Source organism: Pongo abelii, chromosome 6 (genome assembly GCF_028885655.2).
Source record: "Pongo abelii isolate AG06213 chromosome 6, NHGRI_mPonAbe1-v2.0_pri, whole genome shotgun sequence".
In the NCBI taxonomy this organism is placed as follows: domain Eukaryota; kingdom Metazoa; phylum Chordata; class Mammalia; order Primates; family Hominidae; genus Pongo; species Pongo abelii.
In genome coordinates this window covers 56,640,148-56,663,639 of record NC_071991.2, presented here as the reverse complement: position 1 = coordinate 56,663,639, position 23,492 = coordinate 56,640,148, and the positions used below count along the sequence as shown (strand labels likewise).

General features: G+C 39.1%; 1 protein-coding gene across 3 annotated transcripts in view; it reads left to right on the top strand.

The window, feature by feature from the left end:
* CREB5 (cAMP responsive element binding protein 5) overlaps nucleotides 1-23,492 on the top strand; it is a 416,932-nt gene that overhangs the window by 77,968 nt on the left and 315,472 nt on the right. For all 3 annotated transcript variants that reach the window (XM_054559357.2, XM_054559355.2, XM_054559356.2), the window contains exons 3-4: nucleotides 6,482-6,575; nucleotides 19,200-19,321. In XM_054559357.2, the coding sequence (XP_054415332.1) occupies nucleotides 6,482-6,575; nucleotides 19,200-19,321 (216 nt within the window). The remainder of the gene's footprint in view (nucleotides 1-6,481; nucleotides 6,576-19,199; nucleotides 19,322-23,492) is intronic.

Here is a 23,492-nt window from a genome sequence, read left to right as displayed (position 1 = left end):
ATCATTATATTCTGTTTTGAACGGTTTGAAATACTTCCCTCTTATGCCCTGAAAGGTAGCAGTGTTGGCATTTCTGCCCTTAACTTCCTCCTGGAAGCAAGCCAGGTGTATCCTGTCCACCAAATATGCAGGGCCATCATTTCAGAAAGAGGGAAGGAGAGTGCTTACTTTTACAAAAGCCACTTGAATATACTGGCTGGGCTTCGAGATTACTGATGAAATAGCTAACATCATAGGTTAAATTTTATTTTGTTTTGTTTTCCAATTTGAGTAAAAAAACCCCAAACTCCCTATAACTCTTCTAGAGTCTACAGTTTTCCTACAGATGTAAACTTTAAGAGGAGAAATTGTCCTGCTGTGTTGGATTAAATCTCTTTTAGCCTCTGATGGCTTCCATCAAGTGGAATTAGTGTGGGAATTCGATAAGATACTGCTGGTAGAGTGTTTAATGTAGGGTCTGCACACACTACGAGCTCAATTATTGTCCACTGTTGTTACTACTATTGCTGCTGCTGCTACTATTATTATATTGGAATCTATCTCTTTGAAAGAAATTAGAAATATTCATCACCTAAAATCAGAGTTTTGCACTTTACCTTTGGAATGTGACAGTGACTTTTTCTACTCTTGACCCTTTGGGTATTTCCACATTCTAGTCATTGGAAAATAACTACACGTGGTTGCTCTCATGCCTAGATCTTCATTCTGTGGGATATAGGACAAGTTTGGAACCCAGAGCACAGGGGTCTTTCAGGTGTGGCGAGTTACAGTCTTTCCCTCACTCTCCTGCCTGTTTATGTGGTGGGGTTGGCAGTAGAGCGTGGAGCAATGCTTAGCAGTCAGATGAGAGCTTAATAAGAAGGATTCATTGAGGACCCTTCTTTTTTTTTTTGAGACGGAGTCTCGCTCTGTCTCCCAGGCTGGAGTGCAGTGGCGCGATCTCGGCTCACTGCAAGCTCCGCCTCCCGGGTTCACGCCATTCTCCTGCCTCAGCCTCCCAAGTAGCTGGGACTACAGGCGCCCGCCACCACACCCGGCTAATTTTTTGTGTATTTTTAGTAGAGACGGGGTTTCACCTTGTTAGCCAGTATGGTCTCCATCTCCTGACCTCATGATCCGCCTGCCTCGGCCTCCCAAAGTGCTGGGATTACAGGCGTGAGCCACCGCGCCCGGCCGGACCCTTCTTATTAACTTCCCCAGGGAGTTTGTGGAGGATTCTGGGAGGCTTTTGGAAGGAAGAGGCCATAGAAATATAAGACATTGTTGCTGGTGTTATCAACCACTAACTGAACAACCAGAGTCCTTTGCTCCGGTTCTAGAAGTTTCACCAGGGGCTTTGTGTCAATGTTTATTTCCAACTTATAAATAAGAAGAGCAGTGCAAAAATTATTTTGAAGCAAACTGGTTTGGAGATGATTTTGAAGTAGAAAACACTAGGAAAAAAACAGAGTGATAAGTAACTGGTAAAAATCCTGCTAGACCAGGACTCTTCATTGTGGATGCAGAATGTCACTCCACTAAGTTACTAGAGTAACTAAATTAGAACTTAATTCCTAAGGTAGAACTGATTCCCGTTCAGCTTCTTTAAAGAGAAGTCTTGATAGCCAAAGGGAATCAGATAATTTGAGCAGTTTTCTTTGCTTTGGTGGTGAAAATGTCACATTACGTTTGATTCAACTCAAATCTCTCAACACCCTTTTTGGGAGCCTACTATGTGCCAGGCAATCTGATTGCTCTGGGGAAACAGTAATCACAAGACATATGTGTCCATGTCCTCACAGAGCTTCTAGTTTAGGAATCAAGTCTATAATCACATGATCAGTAAATCAGTTAATTAGTCAATTGCAATTTTCCATGAAGGAAGACCACAGGCTACCTTGAAGAGTATAATACAGGGGTTGACTTTACTTGGGGAGGTAAATGCCGGTCTCCACTAAGGAAGGGGCATTTAATGGAATGGGACTCTCCAGAGACCCAGCAAAGGCAAAAGAGGGTTCAGGGTGAGTTAGGATTCCCAGCAACCTCCAGGGTTGTGTAGGACAGTAGAGGAGAGTGTTTCAAGGAAGGGGCTGTAAGCCATATCTAATACTTAGGTAAGTCAGAGAGAAGAGAGCTGCACATTAGTCATTGGACTATATGGCAGAATTTTCCAAGCTTGGCACCATTAATATTTGGGGGCTGGATAATTCTGTGTCTTGGGTAGCTGTCCTGTGTGTTGTATGATGTTTAGCAGCATCCCTGGCCTCTACCCACTAGATCCCAGAAGTATTCCCCACTTGTGATGACCAAAAATGTTTCCAGACATTGCCAAATGTCCCTGTGGGCCCAAATTGCCCCTGGTTGAGAATGACTACCCTCTGATTTGCATTTTGGCTTTAGCCTTCCTTTCTTTTGGATCCCTTCTCTTTTGGGATCATCTACTTCTAATCTATGTTCTCCCAAACTATTTTATGTATTGCTGTAAGCCCTTCTTCTTTTTGGCAACAGGCAGGGTAGAAAGAAATGAATGCCACAGACGTGTGGTCACTGGTGTCAGGCACTGCTAGAGCTGGGACAGCTAGAGGCCTGGGCAGAGGCTGTTGGCTTTGGCAGCTGGGTGCTTGCCGGCAACCTATGAGAGGGGAGCAGGGGCGGAGGCCAAACTGCAAGGGATTAATGAGTGAGTGGGTGGTGAGGAAGCGGAGGTGGCAAGCATAGAGAACTCTTTCAAGAGCACTAGGCAGTGACGGGAAGCGGAGTGATATAATGGTAGCCTGAGAAGGAAACAGCTTTTTTAAAATTAAAGGATAGCCGAGCTGGAGTTTGTCAAGGACAAGAAACCAGTGAGACAGAGGGAGTGAGCATGCGGGTTTACACGGCTAATCCCCAGAAGATAAGGGGTGTAGACGAACCTGGGGAGGAGTGGGGGTGCCATTTCCTCTGAGAAAGGAAGGGTTGGAAAGAGAATCAAGGAAGTGACTTCAAAATGCTGAAGTAGAGGTGGTTAATTAAGGTTGAAGGGAGTCCATTTTGAATGACCTTGAACTTCTTGGTGAAGGAGCAGGTCATTTCCTTGAGAAGGCTGAATGGACTGAGGAAATGGTTGGACAGACGTGGAAATTGGGATTGACAAAGTTTCTTGATTTTAAGGAACAATTCCAAGCTTCCCCCACTTCAGATTTAAATGTAAAGATGCTTCTAAAACTCGATGTCTTCATTTAATGTGGAAGTGTATTTTTTCCTTGACAAGCTGTTATAAAAATATGTGCATTTTTCAATGGAAGAGGTGTTAGAATTAAGAAAATGTAGCAGTCACCCAGCAGTCACAAAGGTCTCCTGGGGTATTAGAAACTTACAGTCAAGCCAATTGTTGTGGCCATGGTGTTTACTTTAGGGATGTCCTGCAGCCTGGGAACCTGCACAGAGAAGACAGGATGACTGAGAATTGGAAAGGGGAGTAAATATAAGTTATCATTGCTTGCACTGTGCTAGGGGTGAAGAAAGGATTTTTTTTCTCCTTTTCCCTCATGGGAAAGAAACTTAGCTCTATTAGGAATGGCCTATAATAAGTGGGAGGTTTTTTTGTTTGTTTTTTTTGTTTTGTTTTGTTTTGTTTTGAGATGGTGTTTCACTCTTGTCACCTAGGCTGGAGTGCAATGGCACGACCTTGGCTGACTGCAACCTCTGCTTCCCAGGTTCAAGCGATTCTCCTGCCTCAGCCTCCTGAGTAGCTAGGATTACAGGCACGTGCCACCATGCCTGGCTAATTTTTTTATTTTTAGTAGAAATGGGGTTTTGCCATGTTGGCCAAGCTGGTCTCGAACTCCTGACCTCAGGTGATCCATCCGCCTCGGCTTCCCAAAGTGCTGGGATTACAGGTGTTAGCCACCGTGGCCATGTGGGAGATTTTTTATGTTACCTACCGTTCCTTCGACATTATCTTTGTCTCAGAAGGAAGAGTTTCTCTTGCCCTTTGTAATCTCACAGAGCTCAATGTTAATTTCACTCTCTCTTTGCCTTCTAAATTAACCACGTTCTGAATTCCAGTGGCCTTTCTCAGCTCTGTATCTATTGCAGACTGTATATTTTTGTTATTTTCAATTTGCTGCTATGTTCCTGCTGAATTAAAAAAAATCACGATGTCCTTTATTATCTCACTTGGAAGGTAATTATAGTCAGTATGTGGTATTATGGAAATTATTGTTATTTAAGAAGTAATCGGGTTCATATCCTACTTTAGGCTATTACTTTATAAAGTCAGAAAATGGCTTATAGATATGAAATGAAGGCTATTACCATGTGGTGTATTTTTGTATATACAAATATATATATATAAAATATAGTATATTTAAAATATAGTGTCTATATAAAATATAATATTTTTATAGTATATTTGTGTTATATACGCATATAAAACAAAAATTATAATTAGTTGTTTGACAGAAAGACTAGGCAACTCAGTCTCTAAATCACACGTGGTAGTGCTATGTATTTGGTGCGGTCATTACACAGTGTTATAGACCAAGAGAATGGGTGAACCAGTAGCAAAAAAATCATGTCATATAAAGCAAACTTCAGTGTATTCAGAAATCTGGCATAATTACCATGTTTTGCAAAAGCCAATGCTCTTCAATTTATGTAATACAAATGACAAGTAAATAAGTGATATTTATTCAAAGAAGTACTTTTAGAATATTTTGTATAATTCAGCCCAGGGAATTCCTTCATTCTCATGAACACAAATCCATGCCATTTGCAGAAAACATTTCTACCCTAGTAAACAAAGGTAATTAAAACTTATATTGACTATCCTGAGGAATTAGGAAGCTCTGAAAGATTTCTAAATTGTTGAAGATTTGGAAGTGTTCAGCAGAATATATCATCCTCTGTTGTATTTTCATTCGACATTGATAAAGCAGATATTCTGTTAAGTTCAGTTACTACAAACATAGTAGTCCAAGGCAGGATAGGCTAGGATCTGCTACAATAACAAATTACCTCAAAGCTTCAATGGCTTAGAGCAACAAAGGCTTATTTCTATTCCCCAAGGATGCATTTCTATTGTAGATTGGCAGGAAGTTCTTCATAATCCTTTAGAATTCAGAAATGCTTTTCATAATGCCTCAGAGATTTAAGATGATTGGGTAGCCACTATTTCCAATATTGCTAGTTGCCATGTTAAAACAAAGGGGAAGGGGGAATGCTACAGTGTCTTACACCAGGAATTAGATGCTGGCCCCTGGGTGACATGTCACTTTCATTCATTACTCAATGGGCAGAACTAGTCACAGGGCTTCATGCAACCACAAGAGGGCCAGAAAATTCAGTCCCACCATGTGACTGGAAGTCAGACAGCCAAAAACATTTGGGAGCAGCATTTCTGATAACCATAATATCATTCCCTGAAAATTAAAAATAAGCATTGGTTTATTACATTGTACAGAACATAGAATACTAAAAATAATTTGTCATGTTACTCTAAAATCATATGTGTAATTTAAAAATATCAGATAATAGGTGGGCAAGGTCTTCATAAATGGAAATACACTGTACAGATTTCACAGTTACATTTGTAGATACATATGTCAAATAATTGGGCATGGCATATAATTCTTTCCCGAAGTCTGACTTGAATCGTGATTCTCTTCTTTCATCACGCATTTCTCCTATTTTTGGTTAATCCATAGATAATGTCTAGCATACTTATCATACCTTAGACTTAATTTTACACTATTGTGTAAAACATTAACTACATTTGAAAAGTTCCAAATGATTTTGCAAAATTCCAGTGCTACTCAGGTCTAAATTCACTTTCATGTTTTGGACATGGTTTTCTCATACGTATAAGAAGAAATGGAAAAATTTTAATTTGTCATGTTGCCATTATTAGTTATTCTTCATGACCACAAATAAGCATTCATTTAAACACTTATTTTTTGTAAAATACTGCATATTTAGGTAGGCATTAGGACACAGCTCATTTTTTTGTATATATATGTTATTTTAATACCTTCAGTATTGTTCATTTACTTCTTCCTGTTTTATTCTTTAAACACAAAGTTTAAAGTGCAAACCCATAGCTCCTAAAGAAATATAAAGTTTACTGATATATATATAGTTGGATATATCCAGGGACTAAGAAGTAGAGTCCTTTCAAAAAAGTTCCTACGGAAGGTATAGAAGGCAAAAATTTTCTGCTTATTATCAGTACTCAGCCAGGTTTTTCTGCAATTGTAGTTAACCCCTTTGGTAAACTTTAATGAAAATTAGAATGCATATATTTGGGTGTAATTTAAAGGAACATCCCAGCACATTTGCTTGCATAAAAAAGCTTTGCAACTTCACTTACTCATGCTTTCACACTTCTTCGAAATGTTTTTTTTTGTTTTGCCTGTCACGTTTGCAATGCTAAATAAGTCTTTTTCTCAATAATGGTAAATATGTTTTTTAAAACTGAATGGCTCCTCTTCTCCCCTCCCTTTTTTTTTTATTCGTCTGACAGCGCTTTCCAACAGAGGACCATCTGATGATTCATAGGCACAAACATGAAATGACTTTGAAGTTTCCTTCAATAAAAACAGACAATATGTTATCAGGTAAGGAGCCATCAGGAAAAGAAGCTTTGGGTGATCAGATCCGTTCCATGCAAGATACTTGTTCTTCTTCTGGTAGGCGAGTCCCACTGGTAAATTGTGCACCTTGAAAATACACATTTCTAAAGTATAGCAGAAATATAATCAGGTAATATTCACTCAAGTGATTGAAGAGCAGCAACTTCTCATTTTCTAGAATGTGAAATATGTATTACTATGCAACTTGGCTCTATATAAGTTGTTTTAAAAATCACATACCTGGCTGGGCGCTATGGCTCACACCTGTAATCCCAGCAGTTTGGGAGGCTGAGGTGGGCAGATCTTATGAGGTCAGGAGTTCGAGTGAGACCAGCCTGGTCAACATGGTGAAACCCCATCTCTACAAAAAATACAAAAATTAGCCGGGCATGGTGGGGTGCACCTGCAATCCCAGCTACACGGGAGGCTGAGGCACGAGAATCGCTTGAACCCAGGAAGGGGAGGTTGCAGTGAGCCGAGATCATGCCACTGCACTCCAGCCTGGGCGACAGCAAAATTCCGTCTCAAAAAAAAAAAAAAATTACATACCCGTAATCACACTCAAGCAACAAATGTGAATTGGGCATCTATGCACACTGTACTGTTCTGTGAGCCATGGGAAATGCAAAGATTTGTATGATTCCTGTCCTCAAGAATATCACAATATAGCATGCATGTGAAAACTTAGCTAAAATAAAGGATCATCTATGACATACGTCAAGTGAGTATTTTAAGGAAAAGGTGCTATGCAACTTTGGTAGAATGAGCTCTCTTTCTGGATTGAGATGGTCAGTGAAGGTGTCCTTAGGAAACAATACCTGCCTCATATGTGGGAGATTAAATGAGAGAATGTATGGAAACAGCAAGTGCTCAGCAAATGTGAGCAGAAATAAATAATACCAATAATCCATTAGCTAATTGTGATTTCTTCTAATTTTGAGAGGTAGTATGGTAAATTAGAAAAAGTTCAGGGACAGGAGTGAGGAACCTGAACTGTATCCTGGGCCTTGCCTCACTTGGCCATGACCTTGAGCTACTTATTGAACCTTTTTGTGCTTCAGTTTCTTTTCCCAAAAAAATGGGAATGATTGTATATTCCAAGCCTGTTTCACAGGCTTATTATGGAGATTCAGTGAAAGAATGTAATGAAAAGTGTTGCATAAACCCTAACAGGATAATCAAATAGTTTCCTGTTATTCTTCTTAGGCTAGAAATTTTTCACCTTAGCACTTCTCTCCTTAGCACACCTATGGATATGTTTTAAATGTATTAGAAGAGAAACAAACTGTCTGCCAGGCCTGGCTCATGTAATTTAGTGTTTCTATGTTACTTTAATTTTAAAAGTGCTTTATTATTACAATGTTTTAAATTCTTTTTTACAAATTTTATTTTAAATTCTGGGAAACGTGCAGGATAGCACTATTATCAATAATCCTCTAAGAGTTTTGTCAGACAGGTTATTGTAACCCATTGTTGCTGATAGAGGACGAAGGGCATAGGTGATGGAGCTTCTGTCCCAGGCTCAGAACACAGGGAAAAGATGAGGGCCCTTGATCCTGCAGTCCTAACCCACTAACCTGCACATGGCTACTGCATCATCAGATTTTGCCACTTTATAGACACGGTCAAATTCTCCCAATACTCCTGGTGTCAGAGCCGCCCACACATCCAGTGACTTGTTGATAGTGCCAATGTGCTCTGGCTTGGAAGACACCGAGTTCAAAGGCAGCATCTGCCCTTCTCTTCACCCACCGCTTGCCACCTCTCAGTCTCTGTTTGTTGTTGTTTTTTTATGAGCTTGCTCTTTAAAAATTGTTTGGTCTTTCTTTAAGTCTACAAACAGAGATGGAGAAACTCAAATTCATAAGAATTATAACAGCCTAGAAGGATTAGGAAGGATGGCCTATTCTTTTGTTTTGTATCCATTATGTTCTATAGAGTCAATGCAGTATAACTTAATGGTTCATCAGTGAGCATAGATACACAAGTAGCAAGGCTGTAGATTCTGCAATTCCCAATATTTAAATTCAAAAGTTCTCCCTTTATTTTTCCCAAATTGGATCCCTCAAATAAGCTGCCTGGTGGTAAAGGAGTGGGAGGTGAGTTTAGGGAATGATGATTATGTAGGGAGATTACTACTATAGTGTAAGTACCAGACAGAGCAGTCTTTCAGGCAGGCTGCCAGGATGGTCCTCTAAGGAGCTCCATCTGAAGGTCTGAAAAAGAGCAGCTGAAGATGTGTGAACACTGAAATGAAGCATTCTTCTATATAGTGCCTAAAGCAGGTTTTTTGGGTTAATCTCTTGCAGCTTTGCAATTGTTCTTACCGGATCCTTATTAATTTGAGGCTGTTCCTGCCAATCACTGGCAGTGCCAGGTGGAATATTATTTGGGGAAAAGTAACTCTAATTTTTATTGTGTCAAATTTGGAATGAGAAAATGAAAAGAGAAATAAATATGAGGAAAAACAGCATGAGTATTATATTGACATATTTTCTTTTGCTTTCTCATGGTTTATGTTGAGGTTGGTGTGAGGCCATTTAATACTCCTAATGAAATGAAGTGCTAAATTTTAAAACTTGCTACCCACTTTGCATGTTCTTAGGTTCATAGAATTTTCTTACTGGAAGGGAATGCAGAGCTATACAGTCTGGTTCAATTTCTTTGCACTTAGAGAACTCTATGTAATATACCAACATTGTCCATCCTGAATTATAATAGGCTATTGTGTTGGGTATTTTTACTTTGTTATTTTTAAATTTTTTTTCCAGGAAATCCTTCAGTGTTTATTTTTCTCAAGCCTCATTTTCCATAAGGCTAATTGTGGCATATTGGATTATGATTACACATATGACAAGATTTTACTTGACTGTTGCTTGATGTATTTAAATTCAATTTAGCAAAAGCTTCAGAGTATACTTTTATTAAAACTATGTTTGTAGGCCAAATTAGTTTGTAATTGTATTTTGTCATACTGTCCATGATGAGTTTTAGTATCTTATGAGTTTTAGAATTAGTTCCTCTTTTATTTTACATGTTTATGTGATATTATAATACTTTTTTTTCTTAAAAGATTGCTAGAACTCACACTAAAGCCTTCTGGTCCTGGAAAACAAACAAACATGCTCATTAAAATTTTATTTACCTTATCATATTTTGTGGCCTATCATGAAGATGAATGATTTTATATGGCTTGCAATATAGTAATAACAATAATAAAAATAATGTAAATCAAAACATCAGGGCAAAAATCTTCAAGTTCCTCCTAGACTACTTTTTCAAGCAATATTCAATTACACATTTTATTTCAGATGAGTTGAGGCTCATCATATTTTAAGAAGATAAAATATAATAGATATTTATATGACAAACCAGAATATCTGGTTAACCTTTATTTTGGAAAATTTTGGAAAATCACTTTATCCTTAATTAGTTGTATATATTGTAGTTGGGGAAGGTGTTAAGATGTCACAGATATACTCTAAGTTTCCAATGGGTTGAAAGATCAGAAATAATTTCATAGCTTTGTCATAAGTTTCATTTCATTTAGGACAGGTAGAGTCACTCCCAAAAAGTGACTGTAAATGATTTTTGACATGCCACCAGGTAGGGTATTAAAAGTGACAGTCCCCGTGTTTTATTAGAATAAGCCCTATCTTCTGGATAGACAGTAAACATAAACCCCTTATTCAAAGGGACAGAGTAGAGACACAAATGGAGATGACAGTGTTGGATTTTGAGAGCAAAGACTTGCACAACCCTTCGCCTGGGTCCTCCCATCTTTATTTGGTCCACGTGATGCATTTCTAGAGTCCTAATGTGATGATAGATGTGAATCATTCCCTTCAGCTGTTCTCATTGTGAAAAAGGATAATTTCATAGTAAGGGAAGTTGTGATGTAGAAGGTTTTTGAGTGCCAAGTTTGAAGTGGGAATGTGTAGAGGACAATGCACATCCACAGGCAGCTTTCAAAATTACCAGCTATTATGTGATGCAAAGTTGGTTTGAAAATCATGATCAAATTTCAGGAGAGCGGTAAAGAGGGTGGTGTTTGAGTCTATTTCCATGGTACTACGGGTAGGTACCTAGGAATTTCCAAATCTTGTCTTGTTAAATGTCCCCACCCTGAGTTCTTTATAGGGTTCCTGGGTTCTGTGCAGGAAAAAAAAAAAAGACCCAGAATCAGAATCAAAGTGCAACCTTATTTATAGCTGAACAAACAAATGATATTCCAAATGAGAATTCCTATTAAAACAAAAACTCAAATGGAGCACATGACTTTTTCTCCATCTCCACTGTAAATCTTGATACCAGCAAATTCAGTGTTTACTGTGGAGAGAGGTTGAGACAGCCCTCCAAGGTAGGGCTGTGTGTGCACATGTGTCCTCTCATGTGCTCACACGTGTGTGTGTGTGACCTAATAGATGATAGACTGTGTTGCCTGGAGGGAGAGGGGAAGATAAAGTTCAAGAGTGTTGTGGATCTTTCCCGCAAGGTAAAACCCAATTGACATCTCAGGTGGGAAGCCTAAGAAAGATAAGAAAGACACACGGAACTGTGTGTCTTTTTGTTTTGTTTTGAGACGGAGTTTCACTCTTGTTGCCCAGGCTGGAGTGCGATGGCGCTATCTCAGCTCACTGCAACCTCTGCTTCCCGGATTCAAGTGATTTTCCTGCCTCAGCTCCTGACTAGCTGGGATTACAGGCATGCGCCACCACACTCGGCTAATTTTGCATTTTTAGTAGAAACGGGGTTTCTTGATGTTTGTCAAGCTGGTCTCGAACTCTCAACCTCAGGTGATCTGCCCTGCTGGGCCTCCCAAAGTGCTGGGATTACAGGCGTGAGCCACAGCACCCGGCCAACTGTGTGTCTTTTAAATGCCTTGGTAACCTATCTGCTGACATCATGGCCCAGCTAATGCTACAGGCAACTGGTCTGTACTTGGACAGAAGTTAGGGCAGGCACCAGTCAAGGTGTAGGAAGAGGGGCTGAAGTTGCCCTTCTACAGCCATGTGATTCATTCATTCGGCAAACACTCATTGAGTGCCTACAATAAGTGTTAATTGCTGCATTGAACAAGACAGGTGAGGTCTCTTTTTTCATGAAACTTACTGCTCAAGAGGGGTGCAGAGGAAGGGAGATAATAAATAACAACAAAACCCCAGATAAGTAAATAAGTATCAGTTAGTGACAAGTGCTATGATGAAGATAAAACATGACTGTGATAGCAAGTGGCCAGCAGGAAGGGGGGTCAGGAAAGGCCTCTGGGTACTTTAGGCTCAGGGGTCCTTTCTCCGTGACCTCTGAATGTGGTGGGACTGGATGTGGGTAAGACCACAAGACCAAGTGTGGCACAGCTGACTATATCTTGAGCTGACACTGAAGACAGGCAGGAAAGACTGGCTTCTTCATTCTATCTTCCTTTATTCATCAGATTCTCAGCACTCACCATTTGATAGAAAGCATCTAACATAAATGACAATATAGTCCTTCAGAACCCGACTGTGTCCCTGGATTAGGTCTAGAATCAGGGCCCATCTCTAGTTCCAGGCTCTAAACCTGATTCTCACCATGGAGAAAGCAAGAAAGTAATTCAGGGAAGTAAAACATTTGTCCCCAGGAGGCAATCACAGAACCGAGATCCATTGCTCATGGTTCTTTGCTAGAAGAGTCTACTTAATAATCCCTGGGCATTTTAAGGGGGAAGCCAGAGGAAAGATGACATATCTCACTCCAAATTCTTTTTAGAATGAGTTAGGGTATTGTAAAAACTGAGTAAATAAATCACACGCACACACACACGTGACCCATACTTACCTCTTCTTCTTGGCAATTCCATTGATAGTAAAGGTATATAGTAACTTCCCACCATGTGAATTAATTGGATCTTTATGGAGCAGAGGGTGGGGGAGATGGCTTGCACCAGAGGGCAGCATGGTAATAATACTAGCTACCATTTATTGCCTTCCCTTATACCAGTCATTGCGCCATATGCTTTACATACATTAGGTCATTTAATCCTTACCACTTTTTTTTCATACGAGGAAATAAGATCAAAGGATTAAGTAGTTTGCTCAAAGTCCATATATGTCTGTAATTTTCTTACTATACACCTAGATGTGTGAGCTATACATACTAAGAACACATTTTGGTCTCAGTTTTATGTTTGGATATAAATCTCTGAGCTACTTTTTCTTATATCATTGGTATCTCTTTAATAGTCATCCAGTGGAGAAAATAATCAAAAGTTTTTAGGAGATTCTTCTAACACATAAGCATTGCAAAGAACAAAGAGTTGAGGTTTAAAATCAGATTGTCTCATCCATTGTGACAAATAGAATGTAAGTGTTACTGGCATTTATAGGAGTTGTCCGTTTCTCGTCCATATTCTTAGCTGGTCAAGCAAAATGGAATTTTGAATACTTCCCCTGAATCCTTTGGAGACCTTGCTCTGCAGTATTCTTTTTTATATGAAAAGCTTGCTTGCTGTCTTTGTTCTGTCTGGAAACCAGTCCCCTTTGACTAAGAGTATAGGAGAACTCAGGCAATCAGGGACTCAGTGGAAAGTTAAGCATTAGCTTCTGCTATTCAGGGCGATTTTTGATAATAAAATCACCTTGGGTCCCCTAGTTCACTCAGCCAGCAGAGACTTGATCTCTTGGTGTTAATAACCCTTCTTACTAGCTTAGCCTCAGTAATGCAAATTGAAATTGTGGCTTGATTGCAGTTGGAACACTTGGGGTAGCTCATGGTTGATCGTGAGTAGGTGTGGAATATATAATTGGTTACTTTAAAACTATGTCTTTTGGAGCTAGTTGAGCATGCGTTGTAAGAGACACCTTTGTCAGAGCATTGTTTAACGGACTCACAGGCACTTGAAAGAGCATCTAGTCCAACAGTTGTCTGTCTTGGCAATGAATGGATCCCAGTATATGAGTCAAGAGTGTAAGAGGGTGTTCCATCTCCCCACTGACCTGGATCACCCTGGCCAGGATGGTTTTTAAGCATTCCACGTCTATTGCTTAAAAACCAGGTTTGCCTTGGTTTGTCCCATTGTAGCACTGCCTTTCAGGACAGGTGCAGGGAAATAGTAACATCAGTGTTACTGAGAGACTCCTATTATATATTCACACTCAATAAAAGGCACGTTTGTTGCAAAGAAGTCTAAAATTCCTTGGAATTCTGTGAGTTGTGATTGATTATCGCTCTTACAAATGATTATGTATATTAAAATTCATTTGATGTAAATTTTCTTAAGTTAGGGCTCTATTAAAATTTAGATAGCGACTAAGTTGGAATATTTTAAAGAAAGCATTTGCTGAAATATTTATGAGATAAATGTAACCAAAAAAAAATATCAAAAGTACCTAAGAAAAATACCTTTTTAGGTAACTCTAACTCTTACTAAAATAGATATACTAATTCCAATATTTTTCTCCACTGATATGAATAGCCCTCTTGAGGAATCCTATTAGACCACCTTTTTGTTTGGTTGAAACTGAGTCATGCAAATAATAAAAATGCATTGCCTTTAAAGAATATCCTGTAATTAGACAGGCCGCTAATTCAAACTAACCTTTATTGTAACTAATGAGGCTTTTTATAGTATTTCTAGCCACTATCAGTTTCATGCCATATGATGTAACATTATTTTCACAGTCCTTTAGTAATACCATAGTTGAGAATATCAGACCAATAGGAAAGAAAATTTTGCTTAGGAAGTTAATATTATTTTCCGGTATGTGATGGGACCTCTGCATTTTCCCTTCTTTTCTTTTTTAAATTGGTGATTTGTCACTTTGACTTTTTTAACTATTGAGGAAAATGAAACAGAAAAACACATAATACAAAAGCAGCTCTGAAAGGGAGTAAGGTAGCAATCTATTATTAAATGTAGAGCAGACTAAATGCTTTTTAAAAGAAGAATCAGATTTCAGAATTTAGCATTCTTCTTGTCATTTAGTTTTACGTTGGAATAATTGCACTTGCTGGGCTGAAGCTGTTGATGCTAGGCAGACTATGAACTGATAGGAAGCGCTGAGAATCGCATATGCATTTAGCCGTATGCTTGTCTGCCCAGCTGATAATGTGACTGATTGGGTAATTCCTAATTCATAAGGCCAAGTTTGTAGCAGTCTGCTGGATCGATCCACAAGTAGTCTCAGCAAGGCAAGTATCCTGTACCTACCAATTTACAGAGGCAGTGATTCCATGATTTGGAAATTGTGTCATATAATTTGATTGGTAATTGATAATCCTAACAACTTTTGGTTCTTTTGAAATATTTTGGAATCATTCATATCTCTCACCAATAGAACTGCATTACAATCCTACTGACTCTCTCTTATCTTACAGGAACAATTTTGCAATTAAAACACCTGAGAAAATCACATAAGATAACAGAAATATCAGACCACTCATCATCAGTGGGAATTGAGTCTGCCAGTTTTTAATCTTCCTTTTATCCCTTTATGCTTCTTTGCTTGAGATTTAGAAATTGAGGACCATGATTCATGGAGAGGTAAAGAGAACAGTCATCCTAGCAGCCTCTCTCGGACTCCTGAACTCCGAGATGAGGTCATGAGATGGTCCATGAAATTGAATTCATGCTGGCATGTGAGAGCCCAAGCCCCAAGCAAGTTGAGCGATGTTTTCTGTCTGCTCTTAAAAAAGATTGTTCCCAGATACCAGCACACACCTACACACATGAACAAAGGAGGTTGCCGGAGGATGGCACAGGCATGGGATTGACACAGTCCAGCATCACCAGCCTCTTCAGCCATGGATAAATGAAAGCTCTGGGGCCAGGGAGCCACAGACAGCAAAGACAACTGCTTCCCTCCCACCCCCAGAGCAGAAGGACCAGAAAAAGGTCCCAGGGCTGTTACCAAATGTGATTTTCTTTGCTGTAGGATATAGTTAGAGAAAAGCAAAGTTGATACCCACATTTGGAATAGATAAGGCACACTGTCCCAAATTTTAAATTCATTTTCTTTTTGTGAGTAAGCTATTCTTTCCAGTTACAACAAGAACCAGAAAATGGGGCTTAACTTTTGTTTTAACATTTATGAGAATTAATGCAAGGTCTCTAGTTATCTTTGATCTCACACAGTACCAGTTCCAAGTAAACCAGAAAATGTGCAGATGTTAAAAAAAGGGGACAGCTAAATCTACCAACACACGAATGCCTTGTCAAATAACTATTTCTGCTGAAATTAGACCTGAAGATGGTGTGCAATCTCCATGGCCATAAATTAAAATTCTTGTAAATCACACCTTATTTAGAGCCAAGAGCAGGCACCAGTCAGCTCCAGCACCAGTGATTTCTAGATCCTGAATAATAACGGCAGATGCTCCATTGGTGCATAATATCTGAGGTGTGCTCATTGAGTATTGATAGGAGGCCCTTCGGGGGTTTACAGGAGCTGGTTTCAATAAGAACTTAAAGCCAAGGTGATTGTTTCACGCCTTCCACTCACTGTTCTTTTAGTGCTTCAACTACAGTGAGGACCCTCTGAATGAGAGAAGGGAATAACCCCATCTCAAACCAAACTAAAAACAAGTAACTTTTGAGTTTGAGAGTTGAAAGTTTTTTTGTTGTTACTGCTTTTGTAAATCTGAAGTGGCGCTGCATAAACACCTGTGTGTTACCCTCTCCAGAGAGTTTGCAAATAGCACACCAGGTTCCCAGGAGAGCTAAGCACCAGGGCAAGTGCAAGTAGGAACTCTTACCCACTCCTCTCACTGTCTCGCATATCCTTGGGGATTTCTTTGACAAGAAAGATTGGCACCAAAAGGAGTTTTAAAAAACCTCCTTTGCAACATTTGTCATATTTCAGTGTCTGGTTCCCTTGGTGAGTTGGTTTGCTGAAAAAAAGGAGTGTCTTTTCATGGAATCACTGCCTCTGTAAATTGGTAGGTACAGGATACTTGCCTTGCTGAGACTACTTGTGGATCGATCCAGCAGAGTGCTACAAACTTGGCCTTATGAATTAGGAATTACCCCATCAGTCACATTATCAGGCCTGGGGCAGGTCTCAGTTTCTTCGTATGTAAAACAGGAAAAATAATTTTTACGTAATATGGTTGGTGTAAGAACTAATGAGATGCTGTATGCAAAGCACTTAGCATCATGCCTAGCATGATGTAAGCAACCAATAAATGGAAGAATATGTGCTCATGCACGTGCACACACACACACACATGCACACACACGCACACACACATGCACACACACCCTTTTATTTTCACTCTCAGATCTTGTCTATACGCCTTCTATTCAGAAAACTCCTTTATCTATATAGCCAGCCCTTGCCTCTGACCTATTAGTATCAAACTTCCGGCTGTTACTTATGTTCCCATTTGACTGTCCTTTAAATAGTCACATATTTCTTCGGACTATGAACAGTGACTTTTTAAAGCTAACCCATTATGGTGGTGATGTTAGGATTTATAGGATCACACAACTTTAGAAATATTTTTGAAAGATGGGGAATATGAAGTCCAGAGAATGTAGGTAAATTCCCCCATATTACAGTATTCTCAAATCTAGATTTCTGGGTTGTTGAAATTGTTTTCTACATACACAACAGAGCTCTTTGGATCAGGGAGGGCAAAGCACTGAATTTAGATCAAAAAGGGATAGTGTCTGAAGGTAAGAGAGGACTTAGTAGTGATAAGATGGTTACAAATTGTGTAACCTTGTGCAAGGAAGCTTGTTCCTTCATTTATAAAATAGTATCGACTCTTGCTACCTCATAGAATCATGCAAGATCTAGATTCTAGACAATGTGAGTGAAAATGTTAATTGCAAAATCCTGCATAAATATTAATTTTGTCTTCTATAAACACACAATAGTTATATGTATATATTAGGGACCTAGGTGTATATGTGTGCTTCTTAATAAATAAATTAGTTGCTATTAAAACAATTTTCAACAAAACTCACTCTTTCACACATCCCTTATCTGTAATGCCAAATTTATGAACAGCTGTGGTATGCTCTCTGTGAAATGCAAGGAGCTCAGTATCTTGGAGATCAGGTCAAGAGTGGGAAAAAATGCAGATGGGGATTTTGCTGCGTGGAATCCAAGTCAGCCATTTGGGTGCTGAAAGTTGCTCGCCCAGAGGGAATCAAGAGACATGGCCTCTAAAGGGCTGATTCGATGGGGGATATTACACCATTTTCTGCTTCATGGGTATTAAGATATTCTTTGAATCAGACAATTTGCTGATTTACTGGGCTTAACTATTCTCTGTATGATTTAGAAAAGTAAATATAATTCTAGTTTCTTATAATATAGGAATTTATAAAGAGAATGCGGGAATGGCAAATTTGTTTCAACTTGAGGGCACCTCTTCAGTTGACTGGTTAATGGCTTAGAGAACTATGCAGAGATTTTGAGACAGTCTAGATCAAGCTGGGAAAATGCCATAATTAATCTAATCCAGTCTACTACAGGGTTAGGTGGGAATAATACATGTACACATTGGAAATAGCATTGAGGCCTTGGTTATAATCCTGGTGTCTCTACCATTTACCTGGAAGACCTTGAGCAAGACTGTTAATTACTCTGGGCCTCTGTTTTTCTGATCTGCAAAAATTTAGCATGGCTAGGCTTTCTTCCGTGGTCCTTTCTGATTCTAATATCTCCCGTTTCTGAGAAAAGACCATTTACACAATTTTATTTGTCTCAACTCAAGTACACCTTCACCAAGGAAGATGATTGCACTCAATGACGATGGAAGTGCAATTCTACTCTACTTACCTTCTATTTAATAGAATCTTATGAGATCTAGATTCTCAAGAATTGTATGAAAATACTTTATAAACTGCAAATGCTGCATATATATTAAGCTACAAACAGTGGCTTCAGCTCCTTCAGTTTTATAAGTAGAAAGCTCTGTAGAAAGTCAAAAATATGAAAGAAATTCTTTTCCTTTTAAAGAGCATTTGCAGAACATTCTTTTTTTGGCTATAGCAAAGGAAAATAAAATTAATAATGACATTTTTAAAGGATGAAAGCTGAATGTGTTTGACTTGGAACCTTTTATCATCCTTCTATGATTTTTCAGAAAGAGAGATAGAATTGTTAAGTTTTCTTTCTCCATTAAGAAAAAGGAATTAACATGCTTGTTTGTTTCTTTTTGTTTACTATAAGAATTTGCAAAATCGTTTTTCTTTCCAGCCCCCTGAAGTCAGGCTTAACATTGGGTCAGATTTTTTTTGGCCTTATTTTAGCAAAATCATTTTCTTTTTCAAGTTTAAAATAAATATAGAAAGAAAAAGGGTCATTCCACATGTTTCAATGTGTATTCAAATGGTACAGACTTCAGACAAGTGGAGAGTGAGATCTCCTGAAGTTGTCTGGAGGGAGTTCAGCAAAAGCCCTCGCAGACTACAGCCTTCTGTCTACTGTATTCCTGCTTCGGAATTTACGGTTTTATATTCTTGCATATCATTATGTTATTTAAAGGGCCAAGAGACTGTGGATGGCTAGTGGACATTTTAATTAAGGCAAGGGGAGGGGATTAGTGAATCTAGCTCATGCTTGCTACTGGTTTTTGAGAAAAAAGACCCATTTATGAGCTCTCCAACTCTGTTTTCAGATCAAACTCCGACCCCAACGAGATTTCTGAAGAACTGTGAGGAGGTGGGCCTCTTCAGCGAGCTGGACTGCTCCCTGGAGCATGAGTTCAGGAAGGCTCAAGAGGAGGAGAGCAGCAAGCGGGTAGGTTTGCTTGGATGGCCGCCTTGAGAGGTGTCCTGCTAGAAACTTCCACGAGGAAACTAGGTGGCACTGCACTGCAGATTGTGTTGATGTGGCCTTGAAGTATTTTAGCCATTTGTAAATATTTGTCTAATTTTTTTTAAGATGATTATTCCTTGATTATGGCAGAATTCAAAGCTAGATAAATTAAAAATTTAGAATCTTGAACCAAAGTCAAACTTACAGATTTTTTCTATTCTCAATCAGTTGTTTTACTTTGCTAAGTATTTAATAGCAAACCTTACATGAGCAGTGAGTGCAGAAGAATAGAGCCAATGGGTGAGAGAACAGGCGAGTAACCTTCATGGTAGAAGAGGGGATTTCATCAGACTTTGGCCCATGTTGTAACTGTCTGTTTTCGATAATCTTTCCAGTCATTCTGCACCAAATTCATAATTATTTCCTGGTCATATTACCTTGTCCTAGTATTGAACATCTGTTGTTGCTGAGACAAATAGGTTAAGTACAACTGCGAATCGTTTGTTCTTAAAAATGTAGGAAAATCACTTTATGAAACCCTTAAGAATATATTCGGTTTTTATGGGAACGTGCTGAAATTTAAAATCACTTTACAAGAATAATGAAAGGAGATGGTGGTCACAAGTCAATGTGATGAGGATGCTTTTTGGTATTTTGTTCATTGTTATTATACAGCATTATTGAATGCCCACATTGTATTAAGAAACAAATTAGATACAGTCTGTGAACAGAAATTCAAAATGTGAAAGGTGATTGAAAGGAAAGACCAGTTAGGTAGTAATGAATTCTGAAGTCCAGCTGTTCCATCTGGAAAAGAAATTTTAAAAGGTTCTGATATTTCTTTAAGTGTTTCAAAGCCTTTTAGTCCTTGTCTATGTGAAATTATAATAATCCCCCCTCCACCAGATTTTTCCTGTCACATTCTCATGTCATAATAGTCAAGGGCTTGTATTTAGCCTGTACAGCTTCAGGAAAAACCATGAAAATAAGTGATGCTTACAAGAGGGGTATGAAATCTCAGTCAACTTGTTTTATTTATTTATAATTAATTTATCATGTATGCTTGACTCTCTCCTCCACTCCCCTCTCAAAGGATATGAAGTGCCTTTTTTCTTTTTTAAACAAGCACTTACATAGCAACTATTATTTGCCAGCCAAATAATAAAGTTCTGAGCACTTTAAAAATTAACTTAATAAAAATAAAAGACATGCATTCTATATTTTGTTGCAATAGAAATGTATATATATATATACTTAAACCATGAAAATAGCATGCGAGAGAGGAAGAAATTCTCATCATCTAGTCAACTTCCTTTGGTTAAGTAATAAATTTGTTTTTTTTGATAGACATGTGTTTGTAGAAGACTAAGGAATTAAGTTCATTCATTCCTCAAGATAGTCAAAGCTCGCTTCTTAAACTGAACTATAAGAAAGATGTGTATTTCATCCATATTGTCTTCATTTCTGATAGAATGGTTTTACCTCAAGTGTGTGCCCTTTATTTTACTAAAGACATTTTTCCAAGAACAGTTTCATGAAGCCCATGGTCGGGGTGTGGTTTTAGATATTCTCCATTGCATTATTCATGATTTCTTATATGAAGCCCTGTGTGAGGAAATTCTTGCAGATCTGAATTCCAGGAAATGGTTTGCTTCCCCTGAGGAACTGAAATATTTTTCTCCTCATGGACATGAGAATCATGTAACTGGTTCTGTTCCTCTTTTTGCTTTGACTGCTAGGTTAACACAAAGCCAAGTTTACTGCTAAACTTTGAAAACCTTTTCGAACATTATGACGAGCATATTTTACTTCCTCCCTAGACCAGACTTTCATTTCTAGTTTATATTTTCTCTGGTTCTGACTTTTAATTTAAAAAACATTGTCATGCTCTACATGTTTTGTGAGTTGCTTTAAATTTCTTGTGGGTTGAAAAAGAGTATAAATAATTAAAATTTAAAAATTAAAATTATTAAGCAACCAAAGTAAGAAAAGGAACTATTGCAGCTGTAGAAACATGTTATTTTCCCTCTTTTAAGTGTTACTCATAGCCGTGTGATGCTTTCATGATAGGTGTGTGGGTGGGGAACAGCCAGCCTCCCCATGGTCTAGGGCCAGCGTCTCAGGACACCACTGTCTCATGCCTCAGCCTCACTTGCACGCATGGGAAGCTGGACAATATTCAGGCTGTTGAGGCTTCTTCTTCCTTTGCCTCATTCAAACCAGAGGGGCCAAATCCAGCCTCAGGTGGCCATGGTTACACGAGAGGGCATTCTCTTGAGGGCTAAACCACAATGACTCCTCTGGCAGCAAAGAGGGCTGTGTTGGTGGCTTTGGCTCTGGCATTTCTTTGGAAGTCACAGGGCAGGGAAATGAGGAGTAGGAATAATGCTCCCCCACCTGACAATATTCTTTTACCTACCCCTTTGACTGGGTTTTTCCAGCTGTCAACATCCTTGGCATCCTGCCACCCCAGCTCTTCTTTCCCTGCTTAAAATGCGGAAACGCAGGTTCTTATTCAGTGCCTGTCTTATCATTTTTTAGTATTCTTTTCTTTTTCCTTTTGGTCTACATTCAGACAATTATTTCTTTTTAATTCTACATCTCTAGTTGTCTTCCGATTTCTTTTCCTTTGAGTCTTTAGACTTGCATTGGTTCCCTCATTAGGTTTTAGTAAAGTGGAAGATGGATTAATTTATCCAGAGAATTTGGCTAAAGAAAGTTATTGCTTGAACTTTCTATGTGTCTTACACAAAAAATATAGGAAAGATTGGACTTGTTCTGCACACCACGTTTAAAACTTCTAGCTGCAGTTGGTCTAGAAAATTCTGTTAAAGAGCAAATAGAGAATTGATCCTTACTTGACCCATGTGGCTGTCCATTGGGGAAAAGTCTGTGGTACAGACTCTGTCTCTAATCCCAGCATCCTTTTCCAGAAGCATCCCAATGTGTATATAGAATCAACGCAGGCTGTAAGCAGGTTATGTCCACTGGAGAAAGCCCTCATTATCTGTATTAATACTATATATAGCAGATAACACGTTCCACAATAGCCTCAATTTCCATATTAATAGAAGCTTATAACCTCATAAATCTTTAATAAAAGAATTGTTTCCCCTTAGAAAAGCATGTTGTAATTCACTATCAGGTATCACAAATCTCAACTTGCCAATGGCTTAGAACTCAGACTAGTTCATATCCTGAAACATATAAGAAACTCCCCATGGGGAGTTTCATTCAAGAAACATTTTCAAGTGCCCACCACATGGCAGGCACTGTCCAAGGCATTGTTGAGTATGCCACTGAATAAAGATGATAAAAAACAAACAAAAATACCTGCCTTCATGTAGTTTACCTCTAGGGGGCAAGAGAAACAATAAATATGTGAAAAAAAAATCTATAAGATGTCAGATGGTGATAAGTGTGATGGAGAAAGGTGTAGCAGGGAAGGGGCACAGGGCATGCTGGGGGTGGTCAGGCAGGCATCGCTGGTTAGATGTGCAAGCAGAGACCCAAAGTGGGAGGAGGCCTGAACCAGGTACGTACTGGGGAGAAGAATGTTTCAAGCTGAACGCACATAAGTGCAAAGGCCTGAGGCTGGAGGGTGCTCTGTGTGTTGGAGGAATTACAAAGAGACCCAAGGGAGGTGTAAGAAGTCTAGAGAGCTGGGTCTGGGAGGACAAATCCTGGGAGGCCTTGTAAAGGGGCTTTGGCTTTAACTGAGTGAGATGGGAAACTATAGGACAATTTTTTGGGTTTTTTTTTTTGAGACAGGTTCTTACTCTGTTGCCCAGGCTGGAGTGTGGTGGTACAATCTCAGCTCACTGCAGCCTCGACCTCTTGGGCTCAGTTGATCGTCCCACCTCAGCCTCCCAAGTAGCTGGGACTACAGATATCCACCACCATGCCCGGCTCATTTTTCATATTTTTTGTAATGATGGGGTTTCACCATGTTGCCCAGGCTGGTCTCAAACTCCTGGACTCAAGTGATCTGCCCGCCTCAGCCTCCCAAAGTGCTGGGATTACCGGCGTGAGCCACTGTGCCCAGCCAGGACAGTTTTGAGCAGAAAAGTGAGAGGATTTGACTTACATCTTAGAAAGATCACATTGGCTGCTGAGTTGAAAGCAAACTATTGAAGGGCAGTGGCTGAGAGAG